General features: G+C 42.4%; 1 protein-coding gene across 2 annotated transcripts in view; it reads left to right on the top strand.

The window, feature by feature from the left end:
• SIL1 (SIL1 nucleotide exchange factor) overlaps positions 1–22265 on the top strand; it is a 212319-nt gene that overhangs the window by 124312 nt on the left and 65742 nt on the right. For both annotated transcript variants that reach the window (XR_013813523.1, XM_079770873.1), the window contains exons 5-7: positions 183–282; positions 8504–8695; positions 14449–14570. Coding sequence is in view for 1 of the 2 variants with exons in the window: in XM_079770873.1 (XP_079626999.1) it covers positions 183–282; positions 8504–8695; positions 14449–14570 (414 nt within the window). In the remaining variant the exon portion in view is untranslated. The remainder of the gene's footprint in view (positions 1–182; positions 283–8503; positions 8696–14448; positions 14571–22265) is intronic.

Genomic DNA, 22265 nt, shown 5'->3' with positions numbered 1-22265 from the left:
CAAGGTAAGATTCCCCTGTTGGACTTCTGGTTGACTGAAGGTAAAGGTAGGGTAGGACACTCTGAGTTAGAGCTGGCCTGGCTTAGCTTACCTTGAAGTACCAGCCACCCACGGGAGGGGGCAGAGTTCTTTCTTGGGAAAGATGGCATCTCCCTCCTAACTCCCAACTTCTCTTTGGACAGGCTGGACATCAACACTAACACCTATACATCCCAGGACCTCAAGAGTGCACTGGAAAAATTCAAGGAAGGGGCAGAGATGGAGAGTTCAAAGGAAGACAAGGTATGTGACATTCTCCAGGGATTTAGTATAAGTCTGCAGGATGGCCTTGAAGTGAATCACTTTTTCTCTTTTGCAGCAATACATGGGATAATAATAACAATAATATTATAAAATAATTTAAACAGAAGTTAATGCAAATATAACCCTTTATAGACTATCGAAAAAATGCTGGGGGCATTTCTGTCATCAGTTAGGTTAGGATCCAACTTCCAATTACACATTTGGGGAAATTGAGGTACAAAGCAGAGATAGCCATACTCTCCATTTTCACAGACGTGAGTGAAAAGAGTAGAAATTAAAATTCATATATCACTTGCACTTGGATTACTACAAGTTTAAAGGACAGAGGTGTTAGGCCAGGAAGGAAGAAGCCTGTGTCTTTGTCCTTATCCTTTGAACACATAGCAAATGTATTTCCTTTCCCAGGCCTCAAGGTTTCTTAAATACTATACAACACAGGGCTTGGATAAGAGGATGGCTGAGGTGTCCACCAGGTCTCAACTCTAAACTTTACAAGCTAAGGGAATGAGAAGGAACAAGAGGCAGAATTGCAGCTCCTTGGCTAGGCCCCTAATATCTGGGAGGGCTTGTAGGTACAGACCTATACCAGAAATAAATTTTACTCTAGATGGATCTCATGAGCTCATGTAACAGCCAGAAAATGTCGCAAATCATTTTTTACATTTCTAGTTGAGTCCTGTCTTTGAGAGAATCTCCTTAGATGACTGCCTTGGAGACCTCTTTAAGTTTTCCCTCCCTCTTCTTCTCTTTTGCTTTGTCTCCCTCTTTGCTTTGCCTGCTCTCACCTCAGAATCCTGGCAGTATTTTAGAGGGGCAGCATAGGGTTCTTGACAGCTTGTATGTTAGTGGAGAAAGCCTTAGGTCCCTCATATCCTTTAGAGCTAAGTATTTGAGACAAATGAGCCCCCCCCTCTTTTTTTTAATGTGGGGGAGGACTTAATTAGGATGTGTTGGTATGCAGGCCATGTCTCCATGTCTTTACTTATCGTACCAGTAACATCTCCCAGCATAGAGAGTGTATATGTGACAAAGTAGCAGCAGCAATGGGTGAAGAAAGAGGATGCATAAAAATCCATCCTACCACAGGTGTGTTAACTGAAGGGGTGAGAAAAAGCAAATCCTCTACCTGGTGAAGAAAAGGCCAACAGAGGCGAGCAGTGCATGCCTGGGTACATGGAACAGAGAGATAAGTGTCCTGTGGCCAGGGTTTGGGATTATTCTGACTTACTATCCATGTGGGGCTGATGGGAACATAAAAGCCAGCCTTTGTTCATGTCTTCTGTATTGATGGAAGATCCACTGTACCTCTGTCTCTTCTCTTTGTTCTCTTTAATGACATTCTTCCTCCATAAATAAGTTAGTGTAGAAAAGTATGTATATTATGAAAATATTTTTAAATGTGAAAGTAAGAGATTACATTTTCAGGTGTTTTTTTTTGTTGTTGTTTGTTTGTTTGTTTGTTTGCAATTAAAATAACCCTCTCTTTTTGTAAGGAGAGATCCCAATACCAGTACCCAAATGCACGATCCCAATCCTGTATTTCTGATTTGAGTCAATTGCTACTTCTGAAATAGGGCTGCCACCACACACTTTCTTTACTTCTGTGGAGCTCAGGTTGTTCGCTCCTTCATTGAGGTGCTGAGTCTCTGGGGTGTTTCTCTCGCTTTCAATTGGAGCCTGTTTGGACTGATTCTGCTCACTGCCAGTGCACTGGGAGTGGCAAATAAATGGACTTTATTGGAGAATTTCTTACAGATGCCATCATACTTTTTGTTTATCAGTATTTACTTGTCTTGGGTTGGTGAACACACAATGCAATCCTAATATATAAAAAGCCAGGGACCATCACAATTGGAAAAAAAATGGATGGATGACTGAACAGCAGGCTGTGTGGGGTGACCAGGCCAGCAGGGGAGTTAGTGAGGGACGACCAAACGACTGAACAGCAGGCTGCGTGGGGCGACCAGGCTGGCAGGGGGGTTAGTGAGGGACAACCAGATGACTGAACAGCAGGCTGCATGGGGTGACCAGGCCAGCAGGAGGGGCAATTGGGGGCGACCAGGCCGGCGGGGGGGGCGGGGACGGCAGTAAGGGGCGACCAGGTCGGTGGGGGGGCAGTTGGGTGTGACCAGGCCAGCAGGGGTGGGGGAGCAGTAAGGGGCAATAAGGCCGCAGGCAGAGGTGGTTAGGGGCAATCAGGCAGGCAGGCAGGTGAGCAGTTAGGAGCCAGCAGTCCCAGACTGTGAGAGGGATTTCCGACTGCCGGTTTAGGCCCCATCCCTGGGATGGGGCCTAAACCGGCAGTCGGACATCCCCCAAGAGGTCCTGGATTGGAGAGGGTGCAGGCTGGGCTGAGGGTACCCACCCCCCTGTGCACGAATTTTGTGCACCAGGCCTCTAGTCTATATATATAAAACCCTAATCTGCAAATAGACTGAACAACTGAACAACTCAACAACCAGTTGCTATGACGTGTGCTGACTACCAGGGGGGCGCATGCAGAATGTGGGCGGGGGGGGCGTCAGCAGCAGGCGGCAGAGCGCAGAACATGGTGGGCATCGGCCGCAGCGGGATGTTGGAGCAGGTGAGCAGGGGCACCAGACCAAGGTGGGGTGCTGGTCGCTGTCATAGGGGCAAGCCTCTGGTGGTTACTGAAAATTTTTTGCTCCCGTGCGCCACAGTCCTGCCGGGTGCTCGTACCTGCTGCCAGTGCCGGCCCCACTCGCACCTGCTGCCGGCGCCGGAGCCACCGCTCGCACTCGCTGCCATTGCCTAGCACCAGCCCCGATCACTCAATGCCATCAGTGGGTGCGAGCGGTGGCTCCCGGTCCCAATCACCCCTGAGGGCTTCTTCACCTCCCCCTGCTCCTGAGGGGCGATGGGGCCAGCAGCCACCTCTCACACCCGCTGCTGGTGCCGGCCCCGCTTGCACCCACTGCCAGCGTTGGAGCCACTGCTTGCACCCACTGCCGGTGCCGGCCCCACTTGCACCCATAGCCAGTGCCAGAGCCGCCGCTTGCACCTGCTGCCAGTCCCGATTGCTCGGTGCCATCAGTGGGTGCAAGTGGCAGCTGCCGGCCCCGATCGCCCCTGATGGCTTCTCCACCCCCACCCCTGCTCCTGAGGGGCGATCGGGGCAGCAGCTGCCGCTCGCACCTGCTGATGGCGCCAGGCCCACTTGCACCCGCTGCTGGCTCCAGCCCCAGTTGCTCCACACTGTCAGCAGATGCAAGCAGGGCCAGCGCTGTCAGAGCCTGGGAGCATGTGGGAGCGGGGCCTCCGGCAGACTGGACCCAGGCGGGGTGCAGAGGATGAGCTGAGATTCACCCTTGTTCCTACCGCAGCCTTGTGGCCCATAGTTCCTTTCAAGGTGCATGAATTTGTGCACTGGGCCCCTAGTATACAGATAACGTATTATAGAATTGTATCCCTGAAACTTATATAATTGTATTAACCAATGTCACCCCAATAAATTTAATAAAAAACATTTAAACCCAGGTTGTGTGGTGTCTTGCTAATACAGGATTGTGCTTTTGCTATTTTTTAAAAACAGTACTGTCAGATATTGTGCCATATCCTGCCAATTGAGAGAATTTTTTTGAGCTTTATTTTTTTTCGGAGGGAAGGGTATCAATTCTGTTGTGTTCATTGGTACTTTAGTAGATTTAAGTGAATCAGTCCTTCTCAGAGTCACTTGCTTCATGAAAAAGCTCTGTTTTGCCCAGCAGATTTGGGCTGTTATTGTTGAAACTGATCCCATTATTCCTCTATTACCATACAGATTGCTTGATGCTTTGTTTTATCATGTCAGATGTTGTTCACCTGTATACTATAAATTGTTGCATTTTAAAATATGGCCATCTTAAACTTTTGATTCTGGGCAAGATGAAGAAGACTCATTTCTCTTTATTCTTCCTACTAAAGGACAACTAAAAATCCTAGACATAATACTAAAAGTAAATATAAGAACACTCTAAAAGGTGGGAAGAAGAAGGCAGACTGGGTAGGGACGTAGGAACTTGATGAATGACCTGGCAGTGAGTTTCTTGGGCTTTCTTGTTGCCCTTTATATATCCCAGAGTGGGCACTAGAGAAGCCTACATCTTGGAAATGCCAACAGGTACAGATAGAAAATAGCCCAAATAAAAGCCTGTTCTTTCGAGAGAAAGAACCAAGCAAAGGGCAGACTAATAGGACAAAAAACTTTTGGACAATACCTGTCCCACTTTAGCCAAAGAGCATGGAAATCTTCCCATCTCAACCCTTAGTGCCAGTGGAAGTTGAATGGGGAACTTGGATTTCAATCTCCCACGTGGTGGTAACAAACTGCACTCTCATTCTTCCACCAGAGTGGTGTCAGCAAAAGTTGAAGCAGAACCTGAACTTGCACTCCTCCTTTGGCAGTGAGATGGTGTGAGGTTGTTATCTGTTACCACCACCAAGGTGGTGTCAGTGAGAGTTGAGCAGAGAGTTGAGGCAGAATTTACTACCCTCTGCCCAGTGTTAGGAGACTATTCTTTGCTTCCTTCACTGGTGTGCTACCAGCACAGACCAATGTTTTTCATCCTCCACATGGGATAGTGTGATCTGCTGTACGGGTAGGATCAGCAGAGGCCAAGAAGAGAACCTGAAAGTTGTCCCCTGCCTGGCAGCACCAAGGAAGTTTTTCACTTCTCCTAGCTGAGGTAATGCCAGTGGAGGTTGGGGGTGACTGGAGAGTCTATACTTTCACCCTTTACCTGGTGGCAGTGAGGCAGTGTGATACAGTATTGTGCTCCTACTCTGAGGCAATGTCAGTGGGAGTAACTGAGGAGGCCAACTTTCCACCCCTAGACCAGCAGCAATGAAGCAATGCTTCAATCCCCCATAGGGTGCTGTCAGTAGAGGCTAAGGAAGGAATTCTATTCCCAATGTCCAGTGCCCAGTGGTGGCAGATGATGTGTTTTTTTCCTAACTAGAGAGTGTGGTAGGATTGTGGGGAGAAGGGAGATAGAGAAAGCGATTTTGCAAATGAAGTCCTGGGCATGCTTTTTAGTGATTCACATGAGAAACTGACCAGAGTTAACACAGCAAAAGATTTAAGAACTGAACTGTAGTTTGGAATACTGCCCAGGTGTTTAGATTAGCTTCTGGTTAGCACACAAAAGAAGTAGACCAAAATAACACTGCAAAGGCTCTGAAAACTTAATTGTTTTGTAGTCACAGCTATACAAGAAGGCCAGAACCAGCATATTAAACCTAAACAATGTGACTGCCTATTGAAAAGGAAGATTCAGAGTCTTAAGACCAGAGTGTCCAGGATACAATAAAAAATCACTCATCATACCAATAATCAGGAAAATCAAAACATATTTTAGGAATTACCAGCAGTGAGATGACTCAGAAGTTGGAATTATCTAACAAGGATTTTAAAGCAGCTATCATAAAAAAAGCAATATGAACACTCTTGAAACAAATGACAACCTCAGCAAAGAAATAGAAGATATAAAAAAGAATTAAATGGAATTTTAGAACTGAAAAATACAGCAACTTAAAAAAAAGTAATGGGTAGGCTTAGTACAAAATAGAGATGAGAGAGAAAAACATCAGTGAACCTAAAGACAGATAAAAATTTCTTAATCTAAAGAAGAAAAAAATAGATTGGAAAAATGAACAGAGATTTTAGGAAACTATAGGACTACAGGCATACCTCTTTTTATTGAGCTTTGAAGATATTGTGTTTTCCCTCCACCAGTAAAAAGATTGCAACTAGCTGAAGGCTCAGATGATATTTAGCATTTTTAGCAGCAAAGTATTTTTTTACATTAAGGTATGTACATCGTAGTTTTTTTTAGATATAATGCTATTGCACACTTAATAGGCTACAGTATAATATAAACATAATTTTTATATGCATTGGGAAGCCGAAAAATTTGTGACTCACTTTATTGTGATATTTGCTTTATTGTATGATCTGAAACTGAATCTGCAATATCTCCTTGGTATGCCTGTGTAACAAAAGATCTAACATTTGTGTCACTGGAGTTTCAGAAGGAAAGAAAGAAGAATATGGGACGAAAAAAATAATCAAAGAAATGAAGATGGAAACATTCCCAGAGATGATGAAATACATAAACCCATGGATTCATGAAACTGAATAATATAATAGCCAAAACCCTGGAATAATTAAAATTTTCTTCAATAGCTGAATGGTTAAAAACAAATATCTATACAGTAGAATACTACTCAGCATTAAAATGAAATGAACCATTGATATATGCAATAACATGGATATATCTCAAATTCATTATGTTCACTAAAAAAGCACCAATCTCAAAAGGTTATAGGCTTTGTAATTCCATATATACAACATTCTCCAAATGCCAGAATTATAGAGATGGAGAGCAAATCAGTGGTTGCCAGGGCATAATGACAAAAGGGAGTCGATGGGAGGATGAGGTACACCTATAAAGGAGCACAACAGCCCTGGTGGGTTTGGCTCAGTGGATAGAGCCTTGGCCCACAGACTGAAGGGTCCAGGGTTTGATTCTGGTCAGGGCATGTACTTTGGTTACAGGCTTGGGCTGCAGGCTCAATTCCCAGCCTCTGTCGGGAGCGTGCGGGAAGCAACCAATTGATGTGTCCTTCTCACATCAACGTTTCTCTCTATCTCCCTCTCCCTTCCATTTACTCTAAAAATCAATGGAAAAATATCCTCTGGTGAGGATTTAAAAAAATAAAATAAAATAAAGGGACACAATGGAGGTGGAGATGGACAGTTCTGTAGCTTCGTTGTTCTGGTGGTCACATGAATCTATATATTGAACAAAATTGTTTAGAATAAACAGAACAATACACATGCAAATGTGTACATATAAAAGCTGGTGAAATCTGAATAAGACTTGTAGTCTTATTAACAGTATTGTACCTAAGTCATTTTCTTGGTTTGGATGTTGTGCTATTGTAATGTATGATGTTCCCATTGTGGGAAGCTGAAAGGAGGATACATGGCACTGTCTGTACTGTTTTTGTAATTTATTGTGAGTATTTAATTATTGCAAAATAAACAGATTTTTTCCTTTCAAAAAAAAAGGCCTTTCTGAGGTCTAGTTACACATCATTTTTGTGAGGCAGAGGTCACTAGTTTCTTATTCTGCTCACTTGCTTGTCATCCTATAGTTCTTGGCCTGGCAGAGTTCTCTAGCAGGGTGTAGGGAGAGCATCTCCCTGCTGTAAGCAGAATATGGCATCCTGTAGATGTGATTACTCTCCTAGGAGCTTGGTCTTTTAAAAGAGAGGCTGATTCATTCCTTTGGTTGGTGTTTCTATGGAGTGCTTATAACTGGAGAAAAACCCAAAGGTAATAAATAGATGAGCAATTTGGAACTGACAGCTGCTCATCATCCTGCTTTTTATAAATATTCGTGCCTTTTAATTTTTCTCAAAAGATAGAGACACAAACCACTGTGACATTTCAGACTCTTTATAAGCACTATCCTCTAAAATGGGAAGAAAACAAGGAGTGTCACAGGTATAAAATATCTAATTAAAATCTTTTATTCACCTCCAACATCACCTCATTTTTAAAACCTTTGTATGAGTGTGGGGTAAGGAGGGATTGAGAGAAAACTGTTTGAGATTTGAGTATAGTACATACAGTAATTTAGCCGCTTCAAACAGTTGAACAAATTGTACACCTGTAGTTAGATTGACAGTAATGACAGTGATTTAACTTTCATCAGCAAATTGCTCCCACTCTGACATCTCTTTACCCACAGTTTTCTACATCTGGGTTTCCCTATAATGTTGCTGGATTGGGCAGGACAAAGCCAAGATATTCTATGATTGTAGAATATAGAGAACCAAGGTGTAGATTATCCCACCTTGACCTCAGCCTTTCTCTATTAGGGATTGAAAGTGAGCTTGCATTGCTTTCCCTGACCTTAGTGATTACAACAACAAGACTTTTCAATCTTCCTGAGCACTGGAAGTCAGATTGGGATAAGAGAACCTTGGAAAACCTTGGGTGTGTTTTTGGGGCAGAGGGCTATATGAGTAGACTCTGAAAGCATCTTAGAAGGTATTTCGTTCATAGTACACATGATCGAAAATTTTGAGTGTTGGAGAAGCAGTTCTTTAAGGAGGAGCATCCATGGTAGACCACAGGAGTCTTGGAAAGATATCTCCAATTGATTTAATTAATCATCTCTTTGCTTCCTAGGCAAGGCAGGCTGAGGTTAAACGTCTCTTCCGCCCCATTGAGGAGCTAAAAAGGGACTTTGCGGAGCTGAATGTTGTCATTGAGACTGACATGCAGATCATGGTACGGCTAATCAACAAATTCAATAGTTCCAGCTCCAGCCTGGAAGAGAAGATTGCTGCACTCTTTGATCTTGAATATTATGTCCACCAGGTATTGTATTTCATTGTCCATAAGTCTGATTTTTAACTGACAGCTCCCCCCCCCCACCCCCCACCCCCCATCCTAAGCTCTTGGAAAATACATCAGCATCTGTACTTCTCTCCCAGCATGTACAGTATTTTTAATCTAGGCCAATATCTATTGTCTTAAGATACATTCCTTTTTTCTTTTTTAATCATCACCCAAGGATATGTTTTTATTGATTTTAGAGAGGAAGGGAGAGAGAAAATGAAGGAAACATCAATGTGAGAAAGAAATATCGATCGGATTCCTTTCATATCTGTCCTAACTGGGGATAGAACCTGTAAATTATGTGCCCTGACCAGAAATTAAACTTGGTGCACAGGACAATGCTCCCAATCAATGAGCCACCTGGCCAGGGAAAGATGCATTCTTAGAGGCCAGAGCCAACCTCTTTTTCATTTGGAGGATTACCTCCTTTATTTTTCAACACTGAGGATACAGCAGAAGTAAAATAGATGTGGTTCCTATTCCACGTAGATTACAATTTTGTAAGAGGGAATCTATATATATAAAAGGCTAAGCGACCGTTACAACCGGCTGACCTAATGATCAGTCGACCAGTCCCTATGACGTGCACTGACCACCAGAGGGCAGGAGCTCAATGCAAGAGCTGCCCTCTGGTGGTCAGTGCACTCCCACAGCCAACCTCCCACGGCCGGCCAACCTTCTGTGGTCCCTTCCCCCAGCCGGCCGGCCCTGATCTAATTAACAATTTAATGATGAGAGAATTTAAAATTGTGTTGAGGGCTCCAGAGGGTAATGTAGGAGTATATGACAGGGGAATTTAGCCTAGTTAGGGGCATTGGGAAGGCTTCCCTGAGTATATGACATTTAAGCTGAGCAATAAAGGATGAATAGGAGTTGGCTAGGCAAAAAGAGGAGATTAAAGCAGTGGATGGCAAACTATGGCCCAAATCTGCCCCACTGCCAACTTTTATAAATAAAGTTTTCTTGGGACACCATCACACCTATTTGTTTATGTACTGTTTTATTGTTTTGGGCTGTATTTAAGCTACAAGGCCAGAGTTGAGTAGTTGAGACAGAAACCATATGGCTCAGAAAAGCCAACAATATTTATTATCAGGCCCTTTAGAAAAAGTTTGCCAACCCTTGGGTTAGGCCATTCCAGGCAGAGGAAACATCATGTGCAAAGATTCTGAGTTAGAGAAGAGCTTGGTTAAATTGAGGACCTGGAAAAGCTTAGAGCATAGTGACCAGGGGATGGGATAGCAGAGATAAAGTAGAAAGGTTAGGGAGTCAAAGGGCTGGGGTTGGGAATACCATGCTCTTTATGATTTTATCCTTGATCCTAAGAACCATTGGAGAATTTGAAGCAGGGAAATGACTGATCAGACTTGTGTCATAATAGTTAAAATATATGGAGCATTATCATATAATTGGCTCATATTCAAGTGCTTTGTACACATTAATTTATTGGCTTCTACAGCTGCCTTATGAGTAGGCACTGCACTGATATTAATCCCATTTTATAACTGAGGCAAATGAGGTCACCCAGTTAGTGAGTGGTAGAGCTGGGATTTGCAACAAAGCCTGACTGACCCCAAACTCTGTGCGCTTAACTTTTTGGCCACTCTGCCTGTTACAGGATACTGGTACCATTTGAATAAAGCCTGCAAGGTAGTGAGTCTAAGGAAAAGGAACCAAGAGAAGCCATTTATTTATTCAATAAATTAATTTATTGAGTGCCAGTTAAATCCCAGACACTGTTCCAGGCACTTAGGATATATCTCTTACCTTCTAGCAGGAACAGATAGACAATAAACATAACTAATAAGTAAATTATATACAATATGTCTAAAGGGGATAAATACTATGGAAAAATAAAAAGAGCAGGAAGAGAAGGAGCCTCTTGGGCAAGAGAAACAGGAAATACCCTTAGCCCTAAAGTGGGAGCATGTCTAATGTATTTGAGGAACCACAAAGGAAGTCAGTATGGCTGGAGCTGTGAGAAGAGGGAGAGAGGTAGATGAAACTCAGAGAGATGATGGGAGGAAGATCATGGAGCTCCTTGTAGGTCATGGAAAAGAATGAAATTGGACGTTATTAGAGGATGTGGGGTGGTCGTGGGTAGAAGCAGGGAAATCAGATAGGAGGCTGTTGCAGTAATCCAGACTATGGGGAATGTTTCCCCAGGAAAGCTGTGTAATCATAATCAAAGGCTTTTTGAGATCCCCACCAAGACATAGATCTTTACCATCTTCCCACACACGACAGCATCCTTGTTCTCTATTATAAACTAGGCTAAAAACATTCTCTCTTTAGGATTTGTCAGCCTTTGTGGTGAGAGAGGATAAGTGTATACTGTATCTGCAGGAATTATGGGAGGGCCACTTCATCTTCTTTCTCTGCTCATAACTCTTTCTCAGTCTGCAAATAGCAAGTCTGTGATCTCCTTAGAGAAAAAAAAAATGGACCTGGGTTCTCTTTTCTTTTTCCAGTCTTTCTCTCCAGGGTAAAAAAACTAACATTCTGATAGCATTTCTATTATAGATATTTAAAGGACTGAGGATCCTAGGGGTTATTGGCTAAGTCAGTCCTGCTTTGATGTTGACAGCTTTTATTTTTTCTCATCTTAACGTACTTGGATAGATCTTCAGTTACCAGGTTTCTGTAAGCTCTTCCTTTAGTTGCAGCATAAAAAGCCAAAATGACTAGAAAGCTTATCATAGCAGAGGGGAGTGAGTACACAAGAGGGCCCTGACAGATTTCTTTTTTCCCAAAAGCCAGGTGATACCCTATTCTGCTTTCATAGGGCACTAGTTAGAGTAAACAGTTAGACATTGTTCACCTTAGCCTGAGGTTAGCCTGGTAATCAACCAGTCCCCTGTTAGAGGCCAAACTTGCCCTGTTGATAAATGGGAATCATAAATGTTTTGGGTCATTAGCCTTTTAATTGGAAATATAAGGTCCTTGGTTTGGGATGGTATGTCAGGTTTCCATGCAACAGTGTTAAGTTGTGATTAAAGAAGACACAGCTTAGCCTCAAGTTCCAGTTGCAGTGGGAAATTGGGGTGATGTAGCACTAGCTTTGAGGAAGATAGGATGTTTCTTGCTAGGAACTTCACCAGTCTACTCCTATTCTAGATTCACTGATTGGTGGTTTTGAGAACCATGGGCTTCAAGGACCCAAAATGGATCTGCCCAAGTATTCCTCATAGCCGTGTTTGAATTATTAAACAGGATTTGTGAAAAGCAAAACCAGGGTGTGGAAAACAGTTTGTGAGTTGTTTATGAGGAGCAGCTTCTGTCTGCCTATCCACCCTGGGGCAGTGTGTTTACCTTCTCTCACATCACGACTCCTCAGTGATTTACCACCATTTCTTCCTTTCTTGGTTTCCTTTTCTCTCATTGTCTTATCAGTGTTGTGGTTCTCTTTTTTCCTCCTGAGTGTTGACATAGTTCTCTTCTACCTCCATCTTTAGCACTCCCTTCTTCTACCTTGACTTCCTTTCCACCTATCCCACCTCATTCTGAAGGCATCCTTGGAAAAGTTCTGCCCCCAGACCCAGATTTTGGAGCTTGATCTTCTGGGCATGCAGTGGGCAGAATGACTCCTTTCTTTCTCATCTCTAGTGAAATAACAAATGAGAAAACATCTTGAGAAAACGGAAGTGCTTATATAAATGTCAGCATTTATAATACCCTGAAATATCTTTGTAGTAATAAAGATAATCTAGAACAGAACCTTTGTGACTCTGGTCTCTGTTGTTTTGGGGCTTTCAGAGTGGCAGCTGTTTTTGTAGGAACTCATGCAAGCTTTGATCTGTAGCCATCCTAGGCACAGAATAACAGGACTCTGAGCCATGGTTTTGTATGCAAAATACCTGGAGGAAGGAGGATCAGAGGAGAGGTGATGAATTCTTTGATTTTAAAAACAGAGTATGTGAGGAAGGCTCAGTAAGTATTATTTATGCTTACGTTAGTAAAGCATCCAGTTCGGAGTCTCCCTAGTTAGATCTGCTATAGCCCAATAATCATTCCTCTTTATAAGGACAGATTAGGGCAGAAAAATCCTAGCCCTGTTTTGGGGTCTTAGTGGCAGAGCCAACTCCATACTTACTTCATGTCTCTGGTTAGGCTATTTCTTCAGGTCTATGATACCAGGGACCCATCCATTTTGTTGGCACAGATACTCCAGATTGCCTTTTCTTTTTTAACTTACAGTGGAGTTTATTGCAGTAACATATTTTTTCTGACCAAATGCATTTACTGGCTTAATGTTTATTTACTGAGCACCTAACTATATGCTTAGTGCTATTCTAGTCACTAGACCTACAATAGTGGGCAGATAAAAACCTCTGCTCTTGTGGAGTTTATATGAATGTATAAGAATGATCTTCTAAGTGGTAAAAACAGGCTAGGCCCACCCCAAGGCAAGCAAAATACAGTTCTTTAAACTTGATTTCTCTGTTAGGGCCCTCTTCCAGTTTGGAAGGACACAGGTAGGAAAGGGCTCTGTGGCATCTGGAGGAAAAAGGTGGGTAGCAGTCACATTGTTGTTGGACTCTACCTTCCTGGGTTTTCCTGATGATTTGTAGAGTGGAATCAGCATGTGGGCAAGAGGCAGCTTTTGTAGCAACAAAGATATTTTCAAGGGATACTTGAAGCTACTCCAAGAGGAAACTGGCATCCAGTCACCTTTCTGAGGAAGCTCTTCTTGTTCCAGGATTTTTTATTTGTATTTATTTCAGAGAGGAAGGGAGAGGGAGAGAGATAGAAACATAGATGATGAGAGAGAATCATTGATTGGCTGTCTCCTGCATGCCCCCTACTGGCGATTGAGCCCACAACCCGGGCATGTGTCCTTGACTGGAATTGAACCCAGGACCTTTCAGTCCTCAGGCCAATGCTCTATCCACTGAGCTAAATTCTTGTTCCAGGATTCTAATGAAGCTTGGGAAAGGAGATATCCCCTTTCATAGAATAAAAGATAGATTGTCTGGACTTGAGGCTTTGGAACTTAAATGATAGCCTAGCACGGTGCTGAACGATAGAACTTTATGTAATAATGAAAATGTTATGCACTGTCTAATAAATAGCCACTAGCCAGTATTACAGGTCTAGACTAAAGCCTTTGAGAGTGAGGCTTTTGTGCAGCTTTTATCATGATTGTCCAGATTCAGTCAACCTTGGACTGTATGAAATGAGGAAGAGGGAAGAGAAGGATACTATTGTTACTTCTTCCTATTACTCTGCCAAGTCCCCCTCTCCCTGTAATGGAGCTCCTTTTATAGTCCCTGACTTCTAATTAAAATAAACTTTTTAAAAAAATGTCTGTTGCCTCCACTGCCCCCCTTTGGGGTTAGACATCAACAGGAAGCATGGCACCATTTATTAGTGTTGCTGATGTTGGATCTTTGTGTTAATAGCTTGTATGTTAGGAGTAAGCTTTATGACTTGTTACAATATTAGAATTTTCCAGGACATGTTTGGCCTAAGCAATGAAAAGGTTCCATTTCCACCAGTTTCCATACAGGTGCTCATAAATCATGTTAGTTTAATTAGTAGTTCTCAAATTTAAGATTATTTAAAATTTTAGTTTGTTTTTATAAACTCTTTCCTTGTTAGTTAGAAAGGCAACCATTGCTTTTTACTTGACTTTTTAGTTTTGTTTTTGAATAGTCATTAAGAGAAAGGCTATAGGAAGAGCTCTTCTTTCCTTGATGATGATACTGTACTAAGCAGTGCCTTTGTTGCAGATGGATAATGCACAGGACCTGCTTTCCTTCGGTGGCCTTCAAGTGGTGATCAATGGGCTGAATAGCACAGAGCCTCTGGTGAAGGAGTATGCTGCATTTGTGCTGGGGGCTGCCTTTTCCAGGTGAGCCACAAGAGAGGGGAGGGTGGGGATAAGGGGGAGAGATCAACCAAAGGACTTGTATGCATGCATATAAGCATACCCAATGGACACAGACACCAGGGGGGTGAGGGCATGAGCGGGGGTAGGGGGTGGAAGGGTTGGGGGGGCAATGAAGGGATAAGAACACATATGTAATACCTTAATAAAGAAAAAATAAATAAAGGGGGGGTGGGAGGGGAAGAATGGACTTCTCATCAGCCAGGATTGTTTGGGCCCTTCAGGTGAATTCTAGCTTTACTCTTAGATGGAATGGCCCGGGAAAAGGTACACTTAAACTTATGTACATCCCTATCCCTATTTCACTCTAATCTCAATCTAGAGTAAGGGTTTGATTCTGCTCTTATTCCAAGTAGATAAGAATTTTCACCAAGGATGTCACCATTTATGGTTCTCTGTACCCCCACATCTTATATATATGGACATTTAACCTTTTGCACTCGGATGTCGAGTGTGACTCGACACGGTTAGCATTAGAATAAAGGAATTGAGAAAAAAGCAAGCGAGTGCAAAGGGTTAATGACATATTTTAATATATTTTATTGATTTTTTACAGGGAGGAAGGGAGAGGGATAGAGAGTTAGAAACATCGATGAAAGAGAAAAAAAGATCAGCTGCCTCCTGCACACCCCCTACTGGGGATGTGCCCGCAACCAAGGTACATGCCCTTGACTGGAATCGACCCTGTGACCTTTCAGTCCACAGGCCGACGCTCTATCCACTGAGCCAAACCAGATAGGGCTTAATGACATATTTTAGATCACATTCTCTGTTTTATTCAAAGCTAATTAAAGGTTATATATCAATCATAGAGGAAGGGAGATGTACTCCCAAGAGTTGATCCTTTTGGAAGTGAAGCTACTTACATACATCTGGTAATGAATAAATTATGAACCTGACCAAGGAGAGTCTTTTGGGAAGAAAGTGTCTTCTTCCTAGTTGTCTGGAACCAGTCAACATGCATTCAGGTTATTGGACCCTCTGAGTTGGGAGTTGTTTAAATTTCAATTAGTCTGGCTCGTGCTAGAAGCCTGATCTCTCCAAAGAGTGGATGCATCAAGGTACGTGGGCATCACTTTGTTATACTCATGCTAAAAATATCAAGATGTCTTTAAGCTATAGTTGGTCTATTGGACCTATAGTTGTTTCCAGTTTTGAAAATCTGCTCCTAAGACCATTTGTTTCTCTAAAACAGAAACCAATATTCTATAAGGGAATAGAATAAGGGAATGGGTGGTGACTATTAGGGTTGTCTTGCTTGGATGCAGGGATTGTGATGTTGTAGGAAATAGGCTATTCTGAACATCTTTAGCATTGGAGACTTTGTTTTAAAAATATTTCCTTTGCCTTTCATCCATGCTTATCTTTATTTAATTAGAATCTGTCTGATGTCCTCTCATTCTGAAAAGCTTCAGCATCTTTTTTTAGTAAATTAAGGGGAAAAGCAGGGAAGACCAGAAAAATTGTTCCATGAGGAGAGACTGAGCACTGCAGGCACTGTTTCTCTCATCACTAACCTGCCTTGATCTTGAAGCCCTTCTGTGGTTGAGTTTTTGGCAGTCAAGGCTGTGGCCTCCAAGGGACTCCATTTCCCTTGGTCTCACATTCCAAGGGACTCCATTTCCCTTGGTCTCCCAGGATGCTTGTGCATCCACTGAAAAAGTGAAGAATCTAAGTTTGTCATTGATAGCTGTGATTTCAGCTCTGGAGAGGTCCCAGGTCTTATCCTCATAAGGCTTTAGAGGCTTGAGAACTTACTGAGGCTCACTTTTTGTTTCTTAAGCCATAAAAGAACTAAATCAAACATTATTAACATCTTTTTCCAGACCCTTTTTGGAAATCTTTTTCCTAATCCCAAGTACTTTCTTTCCACTTTCAATATAAACAAATGATCCTACTTGTTCCTTGCCATTGTTTCTGGAAACACATTTCTTGGGGGAAACTGTAATATCTTGATGTCACTTCTTAGCTAAAGGAGACTAAGTGACTTGAGAAGTATGTATTGGGCCTGCTTAGCAGGCCATAACCCACCTGGGGGCTGTGCCAATATGTGGTATTATTAAGACTTTTCTGTGATTGTATGAGGGTAAGACTGTATTGATATTTATGCATTATCACTAAAATTTAAATAGAGATAAATATAAAATATTGCAGTTTATTGTTTTGGTGACAAGCATACTGCTATATTCAAACCAGTCTAACTGGGCTTTTGATGGCTCACTGGAGGGCCGTTGCAGTGACAACATGGTATGGTGCCAGAGCTTTTGGAAGTCAGCAGCAGGCTTTTGAACATCCTGAAAATTGTCAATGTCTTATGAAAGGTAAGAATATTTCTAGGCAGAGGGACAGGTTTCAGTGCTCTAGTCTGATATTCATTATTTCCTCTTGATGTCCTAAGTATTGGTTCTGCAGCTTCTTCCCTGTCCCCAGCCTACAGGTGCACACAACACGACACTATACCACACACACACATACACACACACACACAATGATTGGATGAGCTTGCTCTTTGTCAAGAGGCTATTCAAGGGATAGTGAGCACATTGGAATCATGGAGTCCCAGGGTTTGGGGCTGTTATTTAGAAGTCATTCCTTCTAGTTTTCTGCTGATGGGCAAGAATACTGCTCAATCATTCCAAACATTTGAGCAATTCGGAGGACTAGGCACATCACTTTACCTAGAATTAGAATATCTAGTTCAAGTCCAATCTCTACATTTTCTGGATGTTTGCCTATTGGCAAGTAATTTCACCTTTCTAATCCTCACCATTTGCATTTATTAACTAGGAACAAAAATAGGTGTCCTCTGCATTTCATAAGGTTAAGTGAATATGAAATAACTTATACAGTAAGTCCTATGAAAATGCTTATAAAGCACCTGTCAGTGATAAGGGATATATAACATCATCATGCTCATCATGTGTCCTTTTTATTTTGAATTTTCATTATGAGGCAATTATTTCTTTTGTTTTTACAGTACAAACCTTTACTTCCTTATTTTCTCTTCTGTTAAGGTGCTTAAGTTCTACCCATAGCATAACTCTTGGTGCTAATCTTCCTGTTTCATGAGGATAGGCAAATAATCTTGCTGCTTTATTTGCCCACCTGTCTTAATTGTTTAATAAGGCCTTTACACACATCTATGGATGAAGAAATCTCTTCCTTGGTGTTAAATATGAAGCGGTTATTCCAAGATCAAATAGAAAGAATTAACATAAATGTAGTTGATGTGCCACTGAATGTTACATGCTCACTGTAATAGTTTGTTCCCTTATTTAAATACTAGAGGCCTGTTGCACGAAGATTCGTGCAATAGGCCTTCCTTCCCCTGGCTGCCAGCACTGGTTTTCCTCCGGCACCTGGGACCCAGGCCTTCGCTCTGGCCGCTGCCTTCCATCTTCGCTCTGGCCGGAGCCTTCAGTCTTCTCTTTGGCCCGAGCACTGCTCTTGTAGCTCCCTCCACCTCCGCCCTCCCCCTCATAACAGGTATCCTGCCCCGCCTGGCTGCTTCGCACCTGCATGGGTGCCCAGAGGTCTGGAGCGGCTGGGGGGCGGGGCTGCTGCCACATCGTTGCTGGGTTAATTTGCATACTCATTCCTGATTGGCTGGTGGGCATCACAAAGTGATGGTCAATTTGCATATTTCTCTTTCATACCTGTAGACTAGTAGCCCTGCACACAAATCCGTGCGCCAGTAGGTCACTGCCGCCCTCCTGTAGCTGCCCCCCCATAGCTTGCTGCCCTGCCCCCTCCTGTAGCTCTCTGTCTCCCACTTGCTTGCTGCCCTGCCCTGTCCTATAGCTGTTCGCTGCCCCACCCTCCTACAGATCCAGTCATTACACAGTTGGTCGTTATGCCTCAGGGCGTAATGGATAATTAGCATATTCCTCTCTTATTATATAGGATTATTAATACTTATTTATGGGTTGCACACATACTCATTTTCTGCTGTTTGTTGCCTATGGATAAGGCAGGTCAAACTCTTGTATAAGAAGATATGTGTAGATAGGGAGATAGGAGTCAGATGCTTTTGGCAGCTTCATCTTTTTATGGTTTCTTCTTCTCGCTCTCTTTTTTTTAACCTCTTTTCTTCAAGTCAGTTATTTTCAGTGGCTTTTCTATGACCTGCTTTCATCTCATGATGGCACCTGTGTGTGTCTGTCTACATCTGACTTACCAGGATTCTGTGGAGTCCCAAACAGGTCATTTGTATTTCTGTGTATAGGAAATCTCAGAAAGGCCTTGTGAATTTCAGAGGCCATGCAGCCTTCTGTAATCTGGTTTTTCTTTAACATTCTCAGCAAACTGTCTGCCTCCTTTTGTTTTCTTTTCCTATATGTAACCTTGACCTTTTTATATATGTATATATATTTTATTGATTTCAGAGAGGGAGAGAAAGATAGAAACATCAATAAAAGATAATCACTGATTGGCTGTCTACTGGGGATCGAGCCTGAAACCCAGTCATGTGCCCTGACCAGGAATCGAACTATGGCCTCCTGGTTTATTGATTGACCCTCAACCACTGAGCCACACCAGCTAGGCTGTAACCTTGACCTTTTAACTGTTAATGTTAAATTATCAAGAAATTGATGTGCTCACACTAGGGAGCACTGACTTTTGCTGTTCTCCTGCCCTTGCCTCAGTCACTTTCAGTGTTCTACGTCCACCTTTAATAATTGTCATTCTTATATGAATTATTATGCAATTACATGGGCTTCTTTAGCAGGTTTTGGGTTAAATAAATATCTTTATAAAATGAATGTCTTACCTATTCTTGACCCTGTACCCTCTCACCCCAGGCTTTATTGACTTTTTAGTTTCCTCAGTTGTACTCTTCTCACTGAAGTTTTTTTGTTTGTTTGTTTGTTTTTTAGTTAGACCAACAGCTTTATTAAAAAAATGAAGACAAAATAAATTAAGTAAGTAAATAAAAAAGAGGACAGCAAAGTTTCCCTACTCCATAATTCTTGTCATATCGGCCTCAGGCTTGGGTCATCTGGGCATCCTGCAGCCCAAGAGCCTCACTGAAGTTTTACCAACTCATTTTTAACCATTCGACCATTGTCCCGTCTTCATCTATTGGCTTTCAATTTCCAGATTTCTTTCTTGACATACTCAGAAAATTTCAGTGCTCATCTGTCTTTCCTGGTGAGCTTACTGGGGTCAACATTCTCAACATTGTCTTTATCTTTACTTCTGTCATCCACTAGATATCTTAAAATTCGCTTCCCGTTTTTTCCAACATCTCATGTTCTCTGATCACCTCCATTGTCTCTTCACATTTTCATCTCTCCTGTTAAACACGGGTTTTGTCCTTATTGTGACCTCTAGCATCTGCACATCTTGCTGTTTTCCCTTCACCATCAGTACTCCTCACTGTCTTCCCTCTCTTTAGGCTCCTTCCTCTTAGCCTATAAGTGTTCTCAGTTACCTCTCCACTGACCCCTGTGCCACCATTAATTTGTTAATCCAATTGCCTCTAACCTGACAACCTGTACTTTCCTTTCTTTCCAAACTTCTTGAAAGGGTAGACAAAAGGGGATCCAAATAAGTGCACATGAGTGTTATGTTCCTGCCATCCCTGAACATTTTCAAGAGTATTTTGGAATCATCGACATCTCTGTAGCAGTCTATAGTGTCAACCACTGCTTTCCTTTGGAAACTTTACTTCTTGGCTGCCACATGATTGTAGTCCCTTATATATCGGTAATTAATTACCCCCTCTTCTTTTCCTTTATGGCAGCACCATCTTCTTACTATCTCCTAATTATAGCCATTCACCAAGATTTTTCTGGCCTTGTCTTCTTTCTCTATTTTCTCTGCCAGTAGTCCTACCTTTTCCCATGGTTTCAAATACTACCTCATTGTGGGTTGAACAATGTCTGTGTTGAAGTCCAGCTCTTCTCAGGTGTCATCCTCCATTTCCACCAGACTACCTAATTGCACCTCAAAATAAGGATAAGAAAATGGAATTCATTTTTGTCTCTCTCACAAACTAGATTTTTCCTTCCATGTTCTCTTTTTTTAAATCTATTCTTAGCAGTATGATTGTCGTAGTTACCCAAGCTTGAAACTTCTGAATGATATTTGAGTCTTCTTTCTCCTTATTTAGTTGGTGAATGAATCCTGTGGATTTTTATTTCCTCTGTTGTTATCTACTAAACAACTTTTTTAAAAATAAAAATCTATTTTAAGGAATCTTGATATTATGAGGGAAGCAATGTGTTCAGGGAGAGGATTCCCTCTCCTACTGCTAGGAAATGAGCCATCAATAATCTAAAGCAGTGATGGCGAACCTATGACACGTGTGTCAGCACTGAAACGCGTAGCCATTTGTGATGACACGCGGCCGCTGAGGCGGCCGCATACCAAGGATGAAACATTTGCGAAATAATGTTTTTCCCTCAAAGTGACACAATACCCGAGTTATGCTCAGTTTTTTGGCGAAGTTTGACACACCAAGCTCAAAAGGTTGCCCATCACTGGTCTAAAATAAGCATAGTAATCCTATTCTCCATGGAAATAGATTGATTTAGAGATGGGCATGTGACCCAGTTCTGACCAATGAAACATAAAGAGATGTTTGCTGGGAAGGATTTTGCTCTCTTATAATAAGGTAAGGAGACCGTGCCCACTCTTCCTGCCTTATTATAGTTGTCTTGGAGCTACAGCAGTTTGCTTATACCACTGAGGTGAAAAGCACAAGGACAAAAAGCCTTCATGCTGAGGAGCATAATAGAGAGGAAAGACCGAAGGAGACTAGGTTCTTTATGATATAGTTTAGCCACTATCCTGATTTTGGAACCATCTACTTCTAGACCTTTGTGAGAGAAAATTAAATGTATGCTTTTAAAAAAATAGTGTCTTTACTTTGTTACTTGCAACTGAGGTCAGACATTTTAGATGGCAGCATTTGAATAAACGTTCAAATGTGACCCCTAGGACTAGTTCTGACTTCTTGACTCCAGGAACTAAATTTTTACACTCCTGCCTTGGCCAGATGATTGGAGTGTCATCCCATACATCAAATGTTTGTGGGTTCAATTCCCAGTCAGGGCACATACCTAGGTTACAGGTTCGATCCCCAGTCAAGGCACATACAGCAGCAACCGATCAATGTTTCCCACATCAATGTTTCTCTCTCTCTGTCTCTCCCCGCCCTCTTTCTAAAAATAAATAAAAACATATTCTCAGGTGAGGCTAAAAAATTATTTTTTACACTTTTTCAGTAAGAGGGGAGATGCTCAACCATTTATTTTTATTTTTTAAAATATATTTTTATTGATTTCAGAGAGGAAGGGAGAAGGAGAGAGAGATAGAAACATCCTATATAATAAAAGCCTAATATACTAAGTGTCTGACTGTTCGTTCGGCCAGTTGCTATGATGCGCACTGACCACCAGGGGCCAGACACTCCAACCAGTGGGTTAGCTTGCTGCTGGGGTCCGGCCGATTGGGACTTGGCGAGATGGGCTGGACATGCCCTGGAGCCCTCCCGCAGTCCCTTCCAGTCCCCGATCATGCACCAGTGTGGTCCCTTGGCCTGGCCTGCACCCTTGGGGGATGTCGGAGAGCCAGTTTCAGCCTGATCCCCATGGGCCAGGCCGAGGGACCCCACCCAGTGCACGAATCCGTGCACCGGGTCTCTAGTCAATG

Source organism: Cnephaeus nilssonii, assembly GCF_951640355.1.
Source record: "Cnephaeus nilssonii genome assembly, chromosome: 5".
NCBI classification, from domain to species: Eukaryota; Metazoa; Chordata; class Mammalia; order Chiroptera; family Vespertilionidae; genus Cnephaeus; species Cnephaeus nilssonii.
Note: the sequence above shows the minus strand (reverse complement) of the source record. Positions and strands in the feature narration are given on the sequence as shown.